Here is a 19,147-nt window from a genome sequence, read left to right as displayed (position 1 = left end):
CTTACCTGCCTTGTCCACAGTCATCTTTACAAACTGCTTAAGAAACTCAAGATAAATGGGGTTCCTTACAGAGGGAATACAACTCTGAACCAGACTTTAAGTGTGTTTTATTGCACTAGAAAAGTGAGTTTCCCTTACATTTATAACTCTGAAATTCCTTTAGGAAGCTCTATATATGATGCTATTTGCTATGCTATGTTAAAATAATTAGGTTTTTCCTATTTGTAGTATGAGTGCTTTCTCTCTAGTATATTTTCTCTCAGATGGCTCGGTAATGTTTCACTTTCCCTCTCCCCTCAAACTAGGAAAATACAAATATGAAGTGCTCTATCAGTGTTTAATACAGTTTATTCTGATTTTTTCCCCTAGCGGATCTAAAAAGAACAATTGCTGTCCTTTTAGATGACATTTTACAACGCTTGGTAAAGCTGGAGAACAAAGTCGACTATATTGTTGTGAACGGCTCGGCAACCAACACTACCAATGGCACCAGTGGAAACCTGGTGCCAGTAACCACAAATAAAAGGATAAATGCATCAGGCAGCATTAGATAGCAGTTGAAGATCACCTGTGCTGCTACATCCACCGGGGATTATATCCTATGGCAGAAAGCCTTTCAGTTGCTGGCTAGGATAGATTAATACTGTACAATAAAAGCCCCACGCATTTCTGAGGAATATGCTGGATTCACAGAACTCTAATTCTGTATATATATTTTAAAAGTTATTAGTTTGCTTTCAGGCAAGTCTCTTGAATGCTGTATTATATCCTTAAAGGGAATTTGATAACATTATTGATGTAGTAAGCAGGTAGGTGATCTTTGTATAAATCTTTTGTTTGAGATCAAGGTGAAACAAAAACACTGAAAGATATGGGTTCATTTCTATAAAATATTTATTTAAATATATCACATGCTTTTTTAGACAAGTGGAGAATATTGTTGTTGAATCATTTTGTCATTTGTTCTCAATAGATTTAACTGTTAAACCAAGACTATTAGAAAATGTGCTTACTTCCAGTACTATATTTTGTTACTCAGATTATGAGCAGAGAAAGGAAGTATAAAGTTGAAAATAGGATTTTGAAGTCATGACCCAAAGAATGTCTTCATTTGCACTATCCTTCAGAATAACTGGAGGTTAATTATTGTATATTTTGAAAAATTACATATCTAAGAGTATAATCTTGAAATGGTTAGCAGCCACTGTCCATAACCCATTCTAAACATTGAGACAAATAACATAAAAATAGTAATCTCTAATCTCATACATAACATTTTCTTACATGTATCATAAAGAATAGAAGATATTTTTATGATCAAATTTAACATAAGTATTCATGATTTTTCACATACATGAATATTAATTTAAGTGTTTAACCCTTTGAGTGTCTATGTTATGTGGAAAGTACATTATTTCCTTATTTGAGTAATTTTTGCTTTTATTATGTTGACAGTGGAAGGGGCGAGTGAGATATTTGTGAGACTGGGACATTTAAAGTCTTTAGCCAGGTGTATATAATAAAGGTATTTGTGTTGCATTAAATTGCTTGGAAATGTCGACATTATGTAAGAGTATCTGGCTTTATGAAGTTGTAGATTTGTGTAACAGATACATTAGGTATTCATTTTATATAATGACCACTTAAAAACAATTAAGAGCATTTAAAATATAATTTAAGTTATGAAGATTGACTCTCTTCAGGAAAACAGCTACTGTATATAGCACAAGAGATCCTAATCTTGGGTAATTCTAGGATAGAGCAAAGTACACCTTTATTTAAATTTCCGTTGTAGCAAATTTAATTGCCGTATAATGCCCAATATTTCATAGTATTTATTCTCTATTATAATAACTGCTTAAGTGCAGCTAGCTTCTAGACTTAGACTATATTGAATTTAGTTTTGGATATTGTATTGTTCGTTATTATAATATGCTACCACACATAGTAGCAATAATTAAAATGTTTTATTAAAATAAGTATGAGAAAATATTGTTTCATGAAAGGTAGCTTTCTAAACTCTTTTCTCTATACTCTATGTGAAGAAATTAATTACATACCATTGCCAGGTGAAGTTTGGAATAATTGTTCAGTCTTAATAGATGTGGACATTTTTGTTTTTCATTTGTTTTCAGGGATGAAATAAAATATATTATTTGTACTTACAAAGTGTAACAAGTTTTTTTTTTTTTCATGGTGGTTGTACATTTAATAAGTGGTAAATGATTGAAATGAATCTTAGATAACTTTGGGTTTTGTTCTATCAACTGCAGATACCTTTTTCAAAAGAAAACAATGAAGGGGTGCCTGGGTGGCTCAGTCACTTAGGTGGCCAGCTCTTGGTTTTGGCTTGGGTCATGATCTCCTGGTTGAGATCATGAGATTGGGCCCTGCATCCAACTCTGCACTCACTGTGGAGTCTGCTTGAGATTCTCCCCTTCTCCCTCTGCCCCTCCCACTCATGCTCTCTTTCTCTCTAAATTAAATAAATAAATCCTTAAAAAGTAAAAACTCAACAGTAAACTTCAACTTGAGGGTACAAACCTAGGAACCACCTCTGATCATAAGCACCAGACTTGGTCCCATCAATCCCTGAACTCAGACTCTCCTGTCATGAGTAAAGCAATTTTCCATTGTTTGTGGGGTTTTTTTCTAAAGATTAATTTATTTACTTGGGGGGAGGGGCAGAGGGAGAGTGAGAGTGAAGACCCTCAAGCAGACTCCGACTGAGCGGGGAGGCTGACATGGGGCTTGATCTCAGGACAGGAGTCAGACATTTAATTAGTTGAGTCACCCAGCTGCCCCTACTTTTGAGTTTTTCAAAGTCATAGCATACTATTTATATTTTAAGTTAATTAGAACATTAGCACAGGGCATCACTAAACATACAAAAAACTCAAATTTATTTCAGGGTTCCTTTGGGTTATTTCAGAATATCGTTAAGGAAAAAAAAAAAGTAAATGTTATTTCACATAGTTTATGATAACTTGGGTTTCATTTGTCTTTAAGAAATACTTAGGACCTTGACTCAGGAGTTAGTAGGCTATAGAGGCTCAGGTCTGCTTTTTTTTTTTTTTTAAAGATTTTATGTATGTGAGAGAGCGAGTAAGCTCAGGCAGGGCAGCTGCAGAAGGAGAAGGAGAAGCAGAATCCTCACTGAGCAGAGATCCTGATGTGGGGTTCCACCCCAGGTCCCCGGGATCATGATCTGAGCCAAAGGCAGACACAACTGACTGAGCCACCCAGGTTCCCTATTTATTTAATTGAGAGAGAGAGAGAAAGAGCACGCATGCACGTGTGTGTGTGTGTGTGTGTGTGTGTGTGTGTAGGGGGGAGGGACTGACAGCATCCTAAGCAGGCTCCACCTTGAGCAGGAGCCCAATGTGGGTATCAATCTCATGACCCTGAGATCATGACCTGAGCTGAAACCAAGAGTTGGACACTCAGTGGACTGTGCCACAAAGCACCTCAGGTCTGCCTTTTTAGTGACATCACGTTCTTCCTTATTTTGAATTTATAGAATCTGCCCCATCTCATTTTATTCTGTCTCAGAAACCTGAAGTGTTGGGATCCCTGGGTGGCTCAGTGGTTGAGCATCTGCCTTTGGCTCAGGTCATGATCCTGGAGTCCCAGGATGGAGTCTCATGTCAGGCTCCCTGCGGGGAGCCTGCTTCTCCCTCTGCCTGTGTCTCTGCCCCTCTCTCTGTGTCTCTCATGGATAAATAAATAAAATTTTTTTTTAATAAATAAAATCTTTAAAAAAAAAAAAAAAGGAAGGCTAAAGTGTTAATAGCCTACATGGGAACCTCTGACATGTACTTTTGATTTAATTGCAAATAGTGTTCTATTTTTAACCAAACACTTTCAGCTGAATAGCTATTAATCTAGTTATATTGTTTTATTTTTTTATTTTTAAAGATTTTATTTATTTATTCATGATAGTCACAGAGAGAGAGAGAGAGAGAGGCAGAGACACAGACAGAGGGAGAAGCAGGCTCCATGCACCGGGAGCCCGACGTGGGATTCGATCCCGGGTCTCCAGGATCGCGCCCTGGGCCAAAGGCAGGCGCCAAACCGCTGCGCCACCCAGGGATCCCCTATTGTTTTATTTTTTAAGAGAAGTGTTTACTTGCAAAGGGACATGATGTAATGAAAGAGACTTGAATGAATGAATGAATAAATGAGCGAGTTAATTGAAACAGTGTTTTAAATCATTGAAAGCCCTGAATGATTCTTAACTTTTGATTGGGGAAATGGTAGAGTTCATCTTTTGAGAGAGCTAAAGAGCTAGAGAAAAGAGAAATGAATATGAAAATGAGAAAAAATACAGAAAACCAAAATCTGAAATTTTTCTACCTACAGATAACTGTTGTTGACATTTTAGTATATAAATGAGAATCTCATCTCTCCTGCCCACATTCTCTATTGTCTTATCGTTTCTACTTAAAATAAATCCAGCATTCTTACTGTGGCCTGAAAAGCCCTAATTTGCTCCTGCCTGCCTCCTAACTTCATCTCTGCCTTCCTCTTTAATTCCTCTTCAGCTATATTGACTTTCTCTTCCTGGGACATTCCAAGCATGCTTTTGCCTCAGCAACTTGAAACTTGGTATTCCTCTATTTGTAACTTGAATTCCCAGATATAGTCACACCCTACCCCACAAATTCAGATGTTGGCTCAAATGTTACTTTTTTAAAATTAATTTAATTTTTTAAAAAATTATTTGAGAGACAGAATGAGAGAGTGGCAGAGACACAGGCAGAGGGAGAGGCAGGCTCCATGCAGGGAGCCTGACGCAGAACTCGATCTCAGGTCTCCAGGATCACGCCCTGGGCTGAGGGTGGCGCTAAACCGCTGAGCCACCCCGGCTGCCCTCAAACGTTACTTTTTAAGGGAAGTTGTCTCTGACCACCTACCTAAATTAGCATGCCTCTAGCACTCCTTACCCTTTTTACTTTTCTTCATAGTGATGATATACTTAACATTAAATTGTGTATTAATGTATTGGGTTTTTTCTGTTGCTTCTGAGAATCTAGGCTCCATGAGGACAGGGACTTCATTTTGTTCACTGATACATAATCTGGGCATATGCAACTGTGTCTGGCACGTAACAGGTGCCTGATAAATATTTGTTAAAAGTAGTTACTAAGCCATCCTACACTTTGGCTTTGTGCATCTATACCTGTTTTATATTTTTAAAAAATTATACCATACATTCTTTTTGTATAATGTATGAACTTCTTTTCAAGTCAGTAAGTATATAACTTTTATGGCTATTCTGTTGTGTGGCTATATCACAGCTGATTTATCTTTCACTCAATTACTAGACATTTTGGTTGCAGACAAAGGATTTAGACGTAGGTATGGGAAAAGGCTAAAGGTTATTCTCTTTTCATTATTCCATGCTGTCATTACTTTAGGTGGTAGTGGGTGATACTACGAAGTGTGATTAATAGCCATTTGGGGGAGATAAAATAAGGAGATAAAATATCTCCATTTGTATAAAATTACAAGGACAGAAAATCCAAAATGGCTGATCATCCTCAGACCTTGTTTTATAAACAGCAGGTTAGGAGTGTTTTGCAGAGTAGGGAAAAGACTAGGAATAAAATATGAAGTGACTAATTCATAATTGGGTTGGAGATCTGGGAGACGATTGGTTCGGGGTCTGACCTGTGCTTAATCAGATCAAGATAGTCCTTTTGCACCTTTTTGGCTTAACATGAATCAGTAATTTTAGTCTGTACTTAAGGAAGTTAGGCTATAAAGATCTTTAAAAAAAAATTTTTTTTTAGGTTTTACCAGTGTCCATATCTTTCAAACATATTTCCAGAATGACTTTAGGACCTTCTCTGAGTCCTTAGGTCAAGTATAACTTCACATTGTTTCTAATTGTTGATTAGCAGCAGCATTTGAATAAATCATTTTTCATTTAACTTTCTCAGCTGCTTAACTCATCCACCTACCTTCCCCCTTTCCTTTACTATTAACCAATTTTCAGGCAAAGAAATAAACTATGGTTTTGAGGGGTCTTTTTAGGTGGGAGGGTACTGTGGTAGAAATGGTACCAAGGCTTAGGAACAAAACATTTTGAGCTACTGGTGTTTGGAAATTTACGCATAATGTTATGTTCAGTTTTGAGATAAATGGGGTTTTTTTTTTTGGTTTGCTTGTTTGTCTTTCATCTTCATGAGTTTGAAAAAAGAGATAAAAAATCCCTTTTACTCTTTTCTTTGAATCTGAATTGGGAGTTTCAGTCCAAAAGCCTTGAGTGGATGACTGAAGCAGGAGGGCACAGAAAGGGGACCCCTGCCAGGTAAGGGTCACTTGCCTGCCTCTTGGTTGGAAGCTCTATACCTCCTATATTAAAATGATTCAAAACTGGAATGTGCTCTGGGAGGAAAGCTTTACAGCAGGAAGAATTTGGAGGGTTTGTTTTTAATAATGCCCCTCATTCAGTGGGATCATTATGGTCATAATGATTATTGAGCATCTACCAAGGACTGTGCCCTGTACTGTGCTCTGCATGTAAAGTAAGTATCATGTTTAATCTAACAATTTTGTGAGGTTCTATCACCCCTGTTTTCTAGATAAAAAGACTATGGTGCTGAGAAACGATATGGGTATAGATCTTACAGACCGTACACAGATTTAAACCCAAAAGGGTCTGTCTCCAGAGTTTGTGGTCTTGGTCACCATGTCTTACTCTGTATTCTTCTAATCTTGGCTTAAGTACACTCCATCTTGATCCTATGACATAGGAATTCCTTTCCTTTGATTCAAAAGAGAGATCTGCTTCTTTTCGCTCCTTGCTTTGCTCTTAAAGGCCTGTGTCAGCAGCGAGGAGTCCGCAGGGCATCACACGATATACATTTGACACCCAGGCATTGATGGTAACCCACCACTCAGGATCCTGATGCCCAGTATGCCCAGGGTTTGGGAATCATAGGAGGTGAACCCATTCCTGGGGAATTGGTTGGGAGCACCAGGCTCTAGTGTTTTTGAGAGTGTGTCTTACATCTAATCTTGGAATAAAGGGAAGAGAGGGATTGGCTTAGTGCAGATTCTTCCAGGGTGAACAGAATCTTCTCAGACTATCCCCAGGCCATTTTTTTTTTTGTGCCCACCATGGGATTCAGGGCACTATTAATGCACCTACAGCAGTTTTCTGTCACCGTGAACTCTAGTACTAAGATTTTATTTGCAAGGCTCAGGTTAGGGATTTTTCTGGGTCCAAAATATTTCTATCATTTTCTACTTCCTAGAGGCTAGACAGAGTGGGATTCAACACTCCCTTGGTCTGTTTTCCTCCTTGTAATCTCCTTAGGTTTTATAGATGGACCACTTGATGACTCTTGAAGAAGCCTGAGATTGTCTCAGTAATGACTCGAGAGTGTATGATTTTTTTAAAAGATTTTATTTATTTATTCATGAGAGACAGAGAGAGAGGTGGAGACACAGGCAAAGGGAGAAGCAGGCTCCAGGCAGGGAGCCCGACGTAGGACTCCATCCCGGGTCTCCAGGATCACGCCCTGGCCGAAGGCGGCGCTAAACCGCTGAGCCGCTCGGGCTGCCCTCAGTAGTGTCTGATTTAAGAGTTTCACATATTTCTAAAATACTAACAGAGCCTTAAAAACTTCTAGCCATTTCTCCAAAGCTTGCCTGTTGATTTGAGAGCATTTTATTTTAAAATATTTTTTTTGAGTAGAGGAGAGAAAGAGAAAGAATCTCAAGCAAACTATGCTAAGCATGGACCAGATCTCAAGACCTTGAGGTCGTGATCTGAGCTGAAACCAAGAGTCGGATGTTCAATCTATTGCACCAGCCAGGCGCCCCAAGATTTGAGAGCATTTAAATTGTGGGAGGTCTGGATCTATGTCTTTTCTTTCTCTGGGATTACTTCTGCCCGCTGCACATGGTCCACACAGAGGTCATCAGACTGGAATTGATCTTTCTATAAAGTGAGGTAAAAAGTGACATGGAAGTCCTCCTTGTTTTTAGGCTTCTCCATTATTGTTGGCTCCATATAATAAAAGGGCAGCTGTTTGGTCTTCCCCTGAACCTGATGTATTTAAAAATGTAAAGAATGTACAGACTGCTTATTGCTAACCTGCTTACTGCTAGCTGTTTAGCTACAAATACCCTTCCTCCTTAGCTTCCAGGCAAAAGAGTCGCTTGTAGGAGGAAGGCAGGTAGAAATTGGGCGGGTGGAGGGGGTTGATATATGAATGTAGTTCTCTTTTTCTCCTCAGACAGGGTGTTGTCATTTTCTGCTTTGGAAAATAAGTGGCACTCGGAAGTAAAGTCTGCCAGGGAAAGTGGTATGACTTAAGAATTTTAAGATACAATCTTTCTGTCTCCTCTGCATGACTTAATTCTTTTTATCTTCTTTCCTAAATATGTATTAAAAACAATATTGGGTTTTAATATGGTACTAAATAACCATGGCGAACAGCAGAAGGTAGCTGTTTGTCTGATTGGAACAAGTGACTTCTGACACAGAGCCTCAGCTCGAGCTGAGAGACCACCGAAGCAGTTGCTCTGCCCGTGTTTCTAGGGTGGTAAAGTCCTGAGGCTAACAAGGAGGCCAAGGCCACAACTATAAAAGGAGGCAATTGTTCTTGTTGGTTAGGACTCAGTTAACTTTATTTATTTTTTTAAAAGATTTTTATTTATTCATGAGAGACACAGAGAGGGGCAGAGGCACAGGCAGAGGGAGAAGCAGGCTCCATGCAGGGAGCCCCGATGTGGGACTTGATCCTGGGACTCCAGGATCGCGCCCTGGGCTGAAGCCGGCGCTAAACCACTGAGCCACCCGGGCTGCCCGGACTCAGTTAACTTCAGCAGGGAAATGACAGCCTTGGATCCTTCTTTTACACTCAGGAAGATTTAAGCTATACCTTCCTTCCCCTCTGTCTTCTTTGGGGAGTCTGTGCCTCACATACACTGGTGCCAAAGTGGGGAGAATCGGTTTCTTCACAACTCAGGCCAGATGGAAAGTATTTTCCTTTGCTTCTGCAAAATTGAAATAACTAGGATTTCTTCCTTGTGATGAGGCCTGAGTGCCGGCCACATGGGAAGCGTGTTCCAAAGGTAGGCACAAGGGAGCCCTTTCCCCATCTCAGAATGTAATGCGGGAATTCCAAACAGAGGAAGGCCAGCCCAGAACTGGTCAGGACCATGAAGCAGTCCTATTGTTTCCTGTCTGTCGGGCTTGCCTGCCCTCTCTTACATCATATAGTCCAGACCTTTCCATTTCCTTGCCAACAGTAAAGGGACAGGCAGGGCTAGATAGGGAGAGCTAGGGGTATGTGTGTGTGTGTGGGGGGGGTGTCACAGAAATCCCCAAAATGCAGACGGAAGTGGAAAGAAACCAGAGATAAGGGAACACTCCAGACCACCCCGCCCCAGGTGTCTGAGGAGGGAGTCTTATTTATGACAGTCTCTTGTGTCCAACAGAGAATAACCAGACCCTGAAAAGAAATAAGCCATTAAAGATGACATCGCTCATCCTTAATCAACGGTGCCACCAGTAGAGAAATTGGAAAGATTTAAGTTCCCTGCTTGGCCTTCAATAAAAGACTTACCTCAAAAGCCCTCAGTGTCCCAAGCACCCTGTTGGGCCCCCTCTTACCCCCGAGAGCTTCTTTCCCCCACTCATCTTTGCTTTATAAAAACTGTATGGCTTTACTCTCCTTTGTTGGAGAGATTTCATCCTCTGACTCCGTGGGCCGTGAACTCGCTCTCCTGTCACCTGGAATGCCCAGTCCTTCTCTCTGATGTACTCTCTAGTTTTACCTGCTTAGGATTCCAAGTTTCTGGTTCCCAGCCTCAAAGGATCGGTCCCTCTTCTCTGGGATCTCTTATCACCTGTGGTCTCTGTTTCAGCAGTCAGCCATTGACGCTCTTGCCTCTGGAATGCTCTTCTCTCTGCTCCTTGACCAGAGGTGGCTTCTCATTCTTCGAGTCTCAGCTGAACCAACACCTCCACAGAAGCCTCTCCTCACCTCCTCTGCGAATGCAAGAGCCTTTTCTGTATATTCAGAGTCTGGCAGGTCCCCAGCACCTGCACGGGTGGCTGCTCTGCCCTCTGTTTCTAGAATGATAAAATTTTCATCTTTGTAAGTTTGAAAAGGGGGGAAACATCCCCTCTTACTGTTTTCTTCAAATCCATACTGGGAGCTTCAGTCCGAAAGCCTGGAGTAGACGGTACCTGGCTTATAGTGAATAGTGAATATACACTGTGTTAGGTGGATATAATTTAAGTAGGATGTTATTGAACCTTTTATCCTAGTTATTTTTTTTAAAGATTTTATTTATTCATGAGCGATACAGAGAGAGAGAGAGCGAGAGAGAGAGAGAGCGAGAGAGAGAGAGAGGCAGAGACACAGGCAGAGGGAGAAGCAGGCTCCATGCAGGGAGCCCGATGTGGGACTCGATCCTGGGTCTCCAGGATCATGCCCTGGGCCAAAGGCAGGAGCTTAACCGCTGAGCCACTCAAGGATCCCCTATCCTAGTTATTTCTGTATATAAAAAAATAGTCATTATGTAGTTTAATATAGAAAATAAATATTATTTTGAAGTTGATTGTTTTAAAATACTTGAGATTTTTAAAGTTGAAGTTGAGAAAATTTGATTCTTAGCTTCCATTGCTAGACTTTTGGCAAATATGTAATTTCTGACTCAGTGCATCCAGATCCAAAGCTGATGCCATCCTATGTGACCTCATGGGGTTTGGTACAATAAACAGAGTGTGCCTAAAACCCTGTGAGTTCTTAAGAAGAAAATATATAAAAGAATAATCAGATTGTTCATTTCGAGTTCCTAGCATGAGGCCTTGTAGGTGTTCAAAATTTGTTAATTTAACACGAGAAAAGAGTCTGTGGACCAGCACATAGAAAGCAATAAAAAGATATTTTGTATATCTACAATTCTTTTTTTTAAATTTTTAAAATTTATTTATGATAGTCACACACACAGAGAGAGAGAGGCAGAGACATAGACAGAGGGAGAAGCAGGCTCCATACACTGGGAGCCCGACGTGGGATTCGATCCCGGGTCTCCAGGATCGCGCCCTGGGCCAAAGGCAGGCACCGAACCGCTGCGCCACCCAGGGATCCCTATATCTACAATTCTTAATCATAATGCAGTGTATATCCAGGATTTATTTTCTTAAAAAAACCTTAAGGACTATGTAGTACAATGTTTCAAATGACAAGTTATGATTCATTAGGAAGATATATCAATTTAGTGGGTTGTGACCAACATTTTGAAGTCTTGGAACAAAATTGAAATATCAGATTCCATCATAAGTAATGAGGCTAAGTGTCCCTTGAAATTTTTGACTCAGATCTCTCTGTGTGTTTCCTGAGTCAAGATGTAAAATGTATTTCTTAGGTAGGTTGAGGTTTAAAAGTTTTTTTAAAGCCACCAATATAGTATAATTATACAGATTATAATTGAAATGGTGCCGTTCTCATTTTGCTTGATATAAGAAAAATAATTTGTATAGAATTCTAGTTTACCGCTAGCAGCAAGGAGAAAAATAAAAATCTATACTGGAAAAGCCATATAGGACCTCCCTGCCCTATCCTGAAGACTAATTATACATTTTTCTTAAAAGGAATGAAAATTTATGTTTTTCCATTCCCTGTGACAAGTCCTTTTCTTTCTTCAAAATATTCTTGCTTGCTCCTTAATATATGTACTTGAAGAAAGCTTCTTCACTGAACCTGCTTCAAAAAAGGCAACAGAGTTTTAAATTTGTTTTTAACATTTTATTATGAACATTTCAAAACTGCAGCAAGGTTGAAATAATATGTCCAGCATCTAGATTGTACCATTTTGTGTTATACTTTACCACATTTATCTATGAATCCATGTTATTTGTTTCTGCTTTTTGAAACAAATTGTAATTATCAGCACACTTCACCAGAGGTACTTGAGCATGTATATCAATCATTAGGTTCAATATTTAAAGGTTTTTCATTGGGTGTAAAATTTATATACAATAAAATGCACAAATGTTAAGAGTTTCAACAAATGCATTAACCTGCCTCAAACTCTTGTTTTTTTTCTTTTTTTTTTAAGATTTTATTTATTTATATATTTGAGGGAGATCACAGAGGGAGATCACAGAGGGAGAGGGAGAAGCAGACCCTGCACTAAGCAGAGAACCCAAAGCAGGGCTTGATCCCAAGACCCTGAGCCAAAGGCAGATGCTTAACAACTGAGCCACCTAGGCACCCCCCTAACTCCTATTATATAGAGCATTACCCTCACACCAAAGGCCCCTCAGTACCTTTCCTTGTCAAATCTTCCCCCATTGTGCCACCCCCAAGGCAAATTTTTTCTACCACAGATTAATTTCACCTGTTTGAGAATTTCATATAGTATGTACTCTTGAATCTGGCTGCTTTTGCTCATCATCATGCTTTTGATTTTCACTTTATGCTGCTGCATGTGTCAGTAATTTGTTTATTGTAGAGTAGTATTTCATTGTATGAATGTAACACAGTGTGTATATTCTTTCCCCTTTTGTGAACATCTGGGCTGTCTCTAGCTATTATAAATAAAGCTACTATGAACATTATGGGGGGAACATTCTTAATAGAAGTATTTTTGTGAACATAAGTTTTCATTTCTTTTGGATAAATACCTAGGAGTGCAATTACTGAGTCATATGGTAAGTGTATTAAGATATACTATTTTTTTCTAAAGTGGTTGTGCTATTTTACATTCTCACTGGTGATAGAGTTTTGATTGCATGTGTGCACATTCCCTCGTGCTCAGGGTAGGTAATAGCTAATAGAAGGGTCATAGTACCTCATTCCTTTGAAACGTTCATCCCATTGTGCTCCTATGAGAACGTAGCTGTAGATGGTGAGCAAACTTGTAAAATAATGTGAGAGTCCTGAACTGCTCATACGTACACTGGAAAAAAGGATATTCCACCAACAGAGGGATGAAAAAGCATTGCCTTTGAGACAGAGAATAAAGGGACCCATGGAATGACCCTTGACTAGTAGCTGTTCTGATGTCCCAAAAGTTGTTTCATTGCTACTTATACAGAAAGTAAAGCCTAGCCCAGAGGAGAGAGTTGTTCCTTGGCAATATTCTAAACCAAGTTGCTAGCTATTCTCCTGGGGATAATTGCATATTTTTTTCTTGTATTATAGGTTTATTATACAATTCTCAGGTACTTGGTTAGAATTGGTTTTTAATTTCTACTTCATATTCCTGTCAGTTTGTATGGTTTTCTTTTATTCTGTCAATGTGGTGAATTCCACTGACTAATTTTCAAATATTACCTACGTTTGCTTTCAAAGTTGTAATGTATTACTCTTTGTATGTGTTATTGTATTCAATATGCTACTATTCTGTTTTAGGGATTTTTTAAATTAAAAATATTTTTTTACTTTTTATTTTTTAATTTTTATTATATATGTATATTTTATTGAAGTTCGATTCGACAGCATGTAGTATAATTAAACATTTTTTTAAAGATTTTATTTATTTGAGAGAGTGAGCACAAGCAAAGGGAGCAACAGAAGGAGAAGCAGGCTTCCCTCTGAGTGGGGAGCTCAATGTGGGGTTCAGTCCCAGGACCCTGAGATCATGACCTGAACTGAAAGCAGACGTTTGACTGACTGAGCCACACAGGTGACCCAGTTTTAGGGATTTTTAAAACAATAGATTTATGAGAAAGATATAGATCTGTTATTTTCCTTATAGTTTTGATACTGAGTTTATTCTGGTGTCATAAAACAAGTTGAGAATTATTCTCTTTAAGAGTGTGTAAGAGGGATGTTATTTCTTTGTTGATTTAGAAGAAATTGCTAGTGAAGGATGTGGCCTTGAGATTTCTTTTGGGGAAGGTCTTTAAATATGGGTTCATTTTCTTTAATAGGTATAGAGCTATTTAGATTTTATTTATTTTCATAAGATTTTATTTTTGAGTTATCTCGATGCTCAGTGTGGGGTTCGAACTTACAACCCACATGCTCTACCAACTGAGGCAGCCAGGCCCCTATTTAGATTTTATTTTTGTGTTAGTTTTAATAAATTGATCTTTCCCTAAATTTTTCTCATTCATTTAAATTTTCAAGTTTATTGTCATATGATTGTTAATATCTTCTTATTGTTTTTAATATCTATAGTATGATTTGTAATGATGTTGTCTTTTATTTTTATGAGTTTTTGCTTTGCTCTTTTTTATGCTTTGTTCTATATTTCTTAGTTAAAAGGTAAGAAAGATTCTATACACATTGTTTGTGACATGATTTGTGCATTTAACAATATATTCTGGAGATGATTTCATAGCAGTATTTGAGAGATTTTCCTTTTTTTCTTTTTTACTTCTACATAGGACTTCATAATATGGCTGTTCATGCAATTAGTCCCCTATAAATGGATGTTTGGTTTGTTTCCAGTCTTTCTGTTGTAACAGTTCTGAAGGGAATAACTTAGTATATATGTATTTTTAAAATTTGTGTTTTGGTTATGATCTCATTTACATCTATGATTTAAAAAGCAAAACAAACAAAGAAAAAACCCACAAAATCAAGCTCATAGAGAACAGATTAGTGGTTGCCAGTGGCAGAGTTTAGGGGGTGAGCAAAATGGATAAAGGGAATCAAAAGGTACAAATTTCTAGTAATAGGATAAATAAGTCATGGCAATGTAATTTACAGCATGGCAACTATAGTTAATAATACTATATTGCATATATGAAAGTTGCTAAGAGTAAGTCATATCACAAGAAAAAAATTTTGTAACTATGAATGATGATGAATGTTAACTAGACTTATTGTGATCATTTCACAATATACAAATATGGAATCATTATGTTGTATACCTGAAACTAGTATAATGTATGTCAATTATACCTCAATAGAGAAAATGAGTGGGAAATATCAGAGAGGGAGATAGAACATGAGGGACCCTAACTTTGGGAAACGAACTGGGGGTGGTAGAAAGGGAGGTGGGTGGGGCTGGGGGTGACTGGGTGACGGGCACTGAGGGGGGCACTTGATGGGATGAGCACTGGGTGTTATGCTATATGTTGGCAAATTGAACTCCAATAAAAAATAAAATAAAATGAAAGTTTTTATCATGAAAAAAAAATAATACCTCAATAAAAAAATACATTAAAGAAATTTTTCTGGTGTTATCTTTGGGGTAAATTCTTAGAAATAGGATTTCTTAAAAATGGAGAAGTTGGGCAACCCTGATGGCCCAGTGGTTTAGCACTGCCTTCCGCCCAGGGCATGATCCTGGGGTCGCAGAATCGAGTCCCATGTCGGGCTCCCTGTATGGAGCCTGCTTCTCCCTCTGCCTGTGTCTCTGCCTCTCTCTCTCTGTGTCTGTCATGAATAAATAAATAAAATCTTTAAAAATGGAGAAGTAATAGGTACAGATTAAAAGCAAATAAGAGGGGATCCCTGAGTGGCTCAGCGGTTTAGCACTGCCTTCAGCCCAGGGCGTGATCCAGGAGTCTCGGGATCGAGTCCCACGTCGGGCTCCCTGCATGGAGCCTGCTTCTCCCTCTGCGTGTCTCTGCCTCTCTCTCTCTCTCTCTCTCTCTCTCTATCATAAATAAATACAATCTTTAAAAAATAATAAAAGAAAGATGTAACAAATATGATACATGATTTTTAAACTTTTATTTTATTTTAAAGATTTTCATTTATTTATTCATGAGAGACACAGAGAGAGAGAGAGAGAGGCAGAGACACAGGCAGAGGGAGAAGCAGGCTCCACGCAGGGAGCCCGACGTGGGACTCGATCCCGGGACTCCAGGATCACGCCCTGGGCTGAAGGCAGTGCTAAACCGCTGAGCCACCCAGGCGTCCTGATTGTTTTTTTGTTTTTGTTTTTTTACTTTTAAAAAACACTTTATTTATTTATTTATTTAAGAGAGAGAGTGAGCATGAGCAAGCTAGGGGGAACAGAGAGAAGCAGAGACAGAAGTGGACTCCCTACTTAGCAGGGAGCCAGAGGCGGGACTGATCCCAGGACCTTGAGATCACCACCTGAGCTGAAGGCAGACACTTAACCCACTGAGCCACCCAGGTGCCCCACAATAGATGATTCTTGATTGATTCCTGCTATGAAAAAATAAGCTATATGTAACATTTTGAAGACATGGATAAATTTAAATATAGAATGGGTATGAGATGAAATTAGTTTTTTTTTTTTATGTTGTGGTAATGCCATTGTATCTAGATAGGAGAATGTCTTTTTTTTTTTAGATGTGTAAAGTATTTTGGCATGAAATGTCATGGTGTGACATTTACTTTGAAACAGCTCAACCATAATAATAAAAAATATGGATAGATAGATAAAGCTAATATGACAAAATGTAAATGTTAACAATGTTTGAATCTAAGTAGTGGATTTATAGGTGTTCATTTTATGATTTTTTTCCTACCTTTGTATATGCTTGAAAATTTCATAATAAATAGTTAAAAAATAAAAAATTGTAGGGGCACCTGGGTGGCTCAGTTAGTTGAGCATCCAACTCTTGATTTTGGCTCAGGTCATGGTCTCATGAGCCACGAGATCAAGCCCTGCACTGGGCTCTGTGCTTGGTGGGGAGTCTGCTTGTAGATTCTCTCCCTCTGCCCCTTCCCCTACTCACACATGTGCACATGCACCCTCTCTCTCTCAAATAAATAAATCTTTAAAAAACTATATAAAATTTTTATCTTTCTTATGAATTATTATTTATATTCTTATGTTGTGACTTTCCTTATCCATAATAGGAATTTTTTCTGGGACATCTGGGTGGCTCAGCGGTTGAGTGCCTGCCTGCCTTCGGCTCAGGGCATGATCCTGGAGTCCCTGGATCAAGCCCCACGTTGGGCTCCCTGTGTGGAGCCTGCTTCTCCCTCTGCCTGTGTCTCTGCCTCTCTCTCTCTCTCTGTGTCTCTCATGAATAAATAATTTAAAAAAAATTTTTTTCTTAAAAGTTTGTTTTGGGAACACCTGGATGGCTCAATGGTTGAGTGTCTGCCTTCGGCTCAGGGTGTGATCCCAGAGTCCCACATCAGTATCTCCACAGGGAGCCTGCTTCTTCTGCCTATGTCTCTGCCTCTGTCTCTCTGTGTCTCTCATGAATAAATAAATAAAATCTTTTTTTTTTAAAGTGTGTTTTGTCTGATATCAATGTAATTATCTCATAATACTAATATACTATCCTGGAATACTAGTGTAATTTCTTTGGGTTTATATTTGCTTGGGGGTCAGTTCAGAGGCTGCAACTAGAGAGGAACCATGTAAGGAGAGCTCTAAAGAGCTCTGTAAAGATGCTGTCTAGGGGTGGCTGGCTGGCTCAGTCAGAAGAGCATGTGACTCTTGATCTTGGGGTTGTGAGTTTGAGCCTCACTAAAAAAATGTAAATAAACTTTAAGAAAAAAAGATGTTGTCTGCGCATGTGGCTGTACATTGTGGCTTTCATCCTCTAGCAGAAGGCTGGGCTGGTCTCCAAAAATGCTTTGAAATCATCCTTAATTGTTGCTGGGAACTTTCATGCCTCTAACATTTGTCCTCAGAAGACTGGGACTGCTGGGGTGTCCTCTGTTTCTGAAGAATGTATTCTTGGAGCTAATACCTCTGCTGACCTTGAAGACACTGGTTGTGTCTTAAGTTTTGGTGATGGTATTGTTCGAATATCTGGGCTGAGGAATGCTCAAGCAGAAGAAATGGTAGGTTTTTCTTCCAAGCTTGAAGTGTATGTGTCTGAACTTGGAAGCAGATATGTTGGTGGTGTTGCATTTGGAAATGAATACTAAGGAAGGAGACACTGTGAAGAGGACGGGAGCCATTATGGATGTTTTAGTTGGCAAGAAGCTCTTAGGTCGTGTAGTAGGTGCCATTGGTGATTCCAAGGATCATAGGCAAGTTGGCCTGAAAGTGCTTAGGATCACTCTCCCAATCTCTGTGCAGGAACCAATGGAGACTGGCATTAAGGCTGTGGATAGCTTGGTGCCAATTGGTCCTGGTCAACATGAGCTAGTTATTGGTGGCTAGCGGACTGGTAAAACATCAGTGATTGACATAATCATTAACCAGATATGTTTCAGTGATGGACCTGATGAAAGGAAGAAGCTATATTATATCTACATTGCTGTTGGTCAAAAGAGATCCACTGTTGGCCAGCTGTGAAGAGACTTACAGATGCAAATGCCACGAAGTGCCCCATCGTGGTTTCAACTACTGCTACTGATGCTGCCCCACATCGGTACCTGAATCTTTATTCTGGCTCTTCTATAGGAGAATATTTTTAAAATATTTGTTTATTTATTCATGAGAGATGCAGAGAAATGCAGAGGCACAGGCAGAGGGAGAAGCAGGCTCCCTGTGGGAGCCCGATGTGGGACTCGATCCTAGGACCCCCGGGATCGTGCCCGGAGCCAAAGGCAGACGCTCAACCACTGAGCCACCCCCGTGTCCCTATAGGAGAATATCTTAAGGATAATGGCACACATGCTCCAGTCACCTATGGTGAGTTATCTGTTTAAACAGCCTGTTGCTTATTGTCACGTCTCTGCGCTCATGAAGACTATCTGGTGATAGGTTGTACTTACACTCCCATTTGTTGGAGAGAGCAGCCAAAATGAATGATTCTATGGTAGTGGCTCCTTGACTGCTTGACCAGTCACAGAAACACAGCTGGTGATGTGTCTGCTTATGGTCCAGTTTGTCCAGCCCTGATGGACAAATCTTCTTGGAAACCGAAATGTTCTACAAAATTATCTGCCTTACCATTAATGTTGGTTTATCTGTGTCCTGTATCAGATTTGGTGCCCAAACCAGGGCCATGAAGCTGGTGGCAGGTACCACAAAGCTGGAATTGGCTCTTAAACATGAGGTTGCTGCTTTTGCCTGATGCAGTTCTGACCTCCATGCCTCCACTTAACAACCCTTGAGTCGTGACGTGCATCTGAGTGTCTGAAGCAAGAACAGTGTGCTCCTGTGGCTCCTGAGGAACAAGTGGCTCTTTGCTGGTGTAAGGCAGCATCTTGATAAACTGGAGCGGTTTCTATTTTATTTATTTATTTATTGGCTGGAGTATTTAAAAGCAGATTTTAAAAGGCATGGTATTTTATCCCGACTACTTCATTATGCCTTAAAAGACAAAAAA

At 39.3% G+C, this 19,147-nt stretch overlaps 1 protein-coding gene and 1 pseudogene across 11 annotated transcripts in view; both read left to right on the top strand.

The window, feature by feature from the left end:
* CCDC126 (coiled-coil domain containing 126) overlaps nt 1–2,169 on the top strand; it is a 105,989-nt gene extending 103,820 nt beyond the window's left edge. For all 11 annotated transcript variants that reach the window (XM_072783774.1, XM_072783768.1, XM_072783771.1 and 8 more), the window contains one exon: nt 370–2,169. In XM_072783774.1, coding sequence (XP_072639875.1) covers nt 370–554 — 185 coding nt within the window. In that variant the 3' untranslated portion in view covers nt 555–2,169. The remainder of the gene's footprint in view (nt 1–369) is intronic.
* A 12,452-nt stretch (nt 2,170–14,621) lies between these two features.
* LOC140609354 (ATP synthase subunit alpha, mitochondrial pseudogene) lies at nt 14,622–18,290 on the top strand (annotated as a pseudogene).
* The last annotated feature ends 857 nt before the right edge of the window (nt 18,291–19,147 follow it).

The sequence above is a fragment of the Canis lupus genome, chromosome 18, assembly GCF_048164855.1.
Source record: "Canis lupus baileyi chromosome 18, mCanLup2.hap1, whole genome shotgun sequence".
Lineage (NCBI taxonomy): Eukaryota > Metazoa > Chordata > Mammalia > Carnivora > Canidae > Canis > Canis lupus.
The sequence above is the reverse complement of the archived record's forward strand: the minus strand, read 5'-3'. Positions and strand labels throughout refer to the sequence as shown.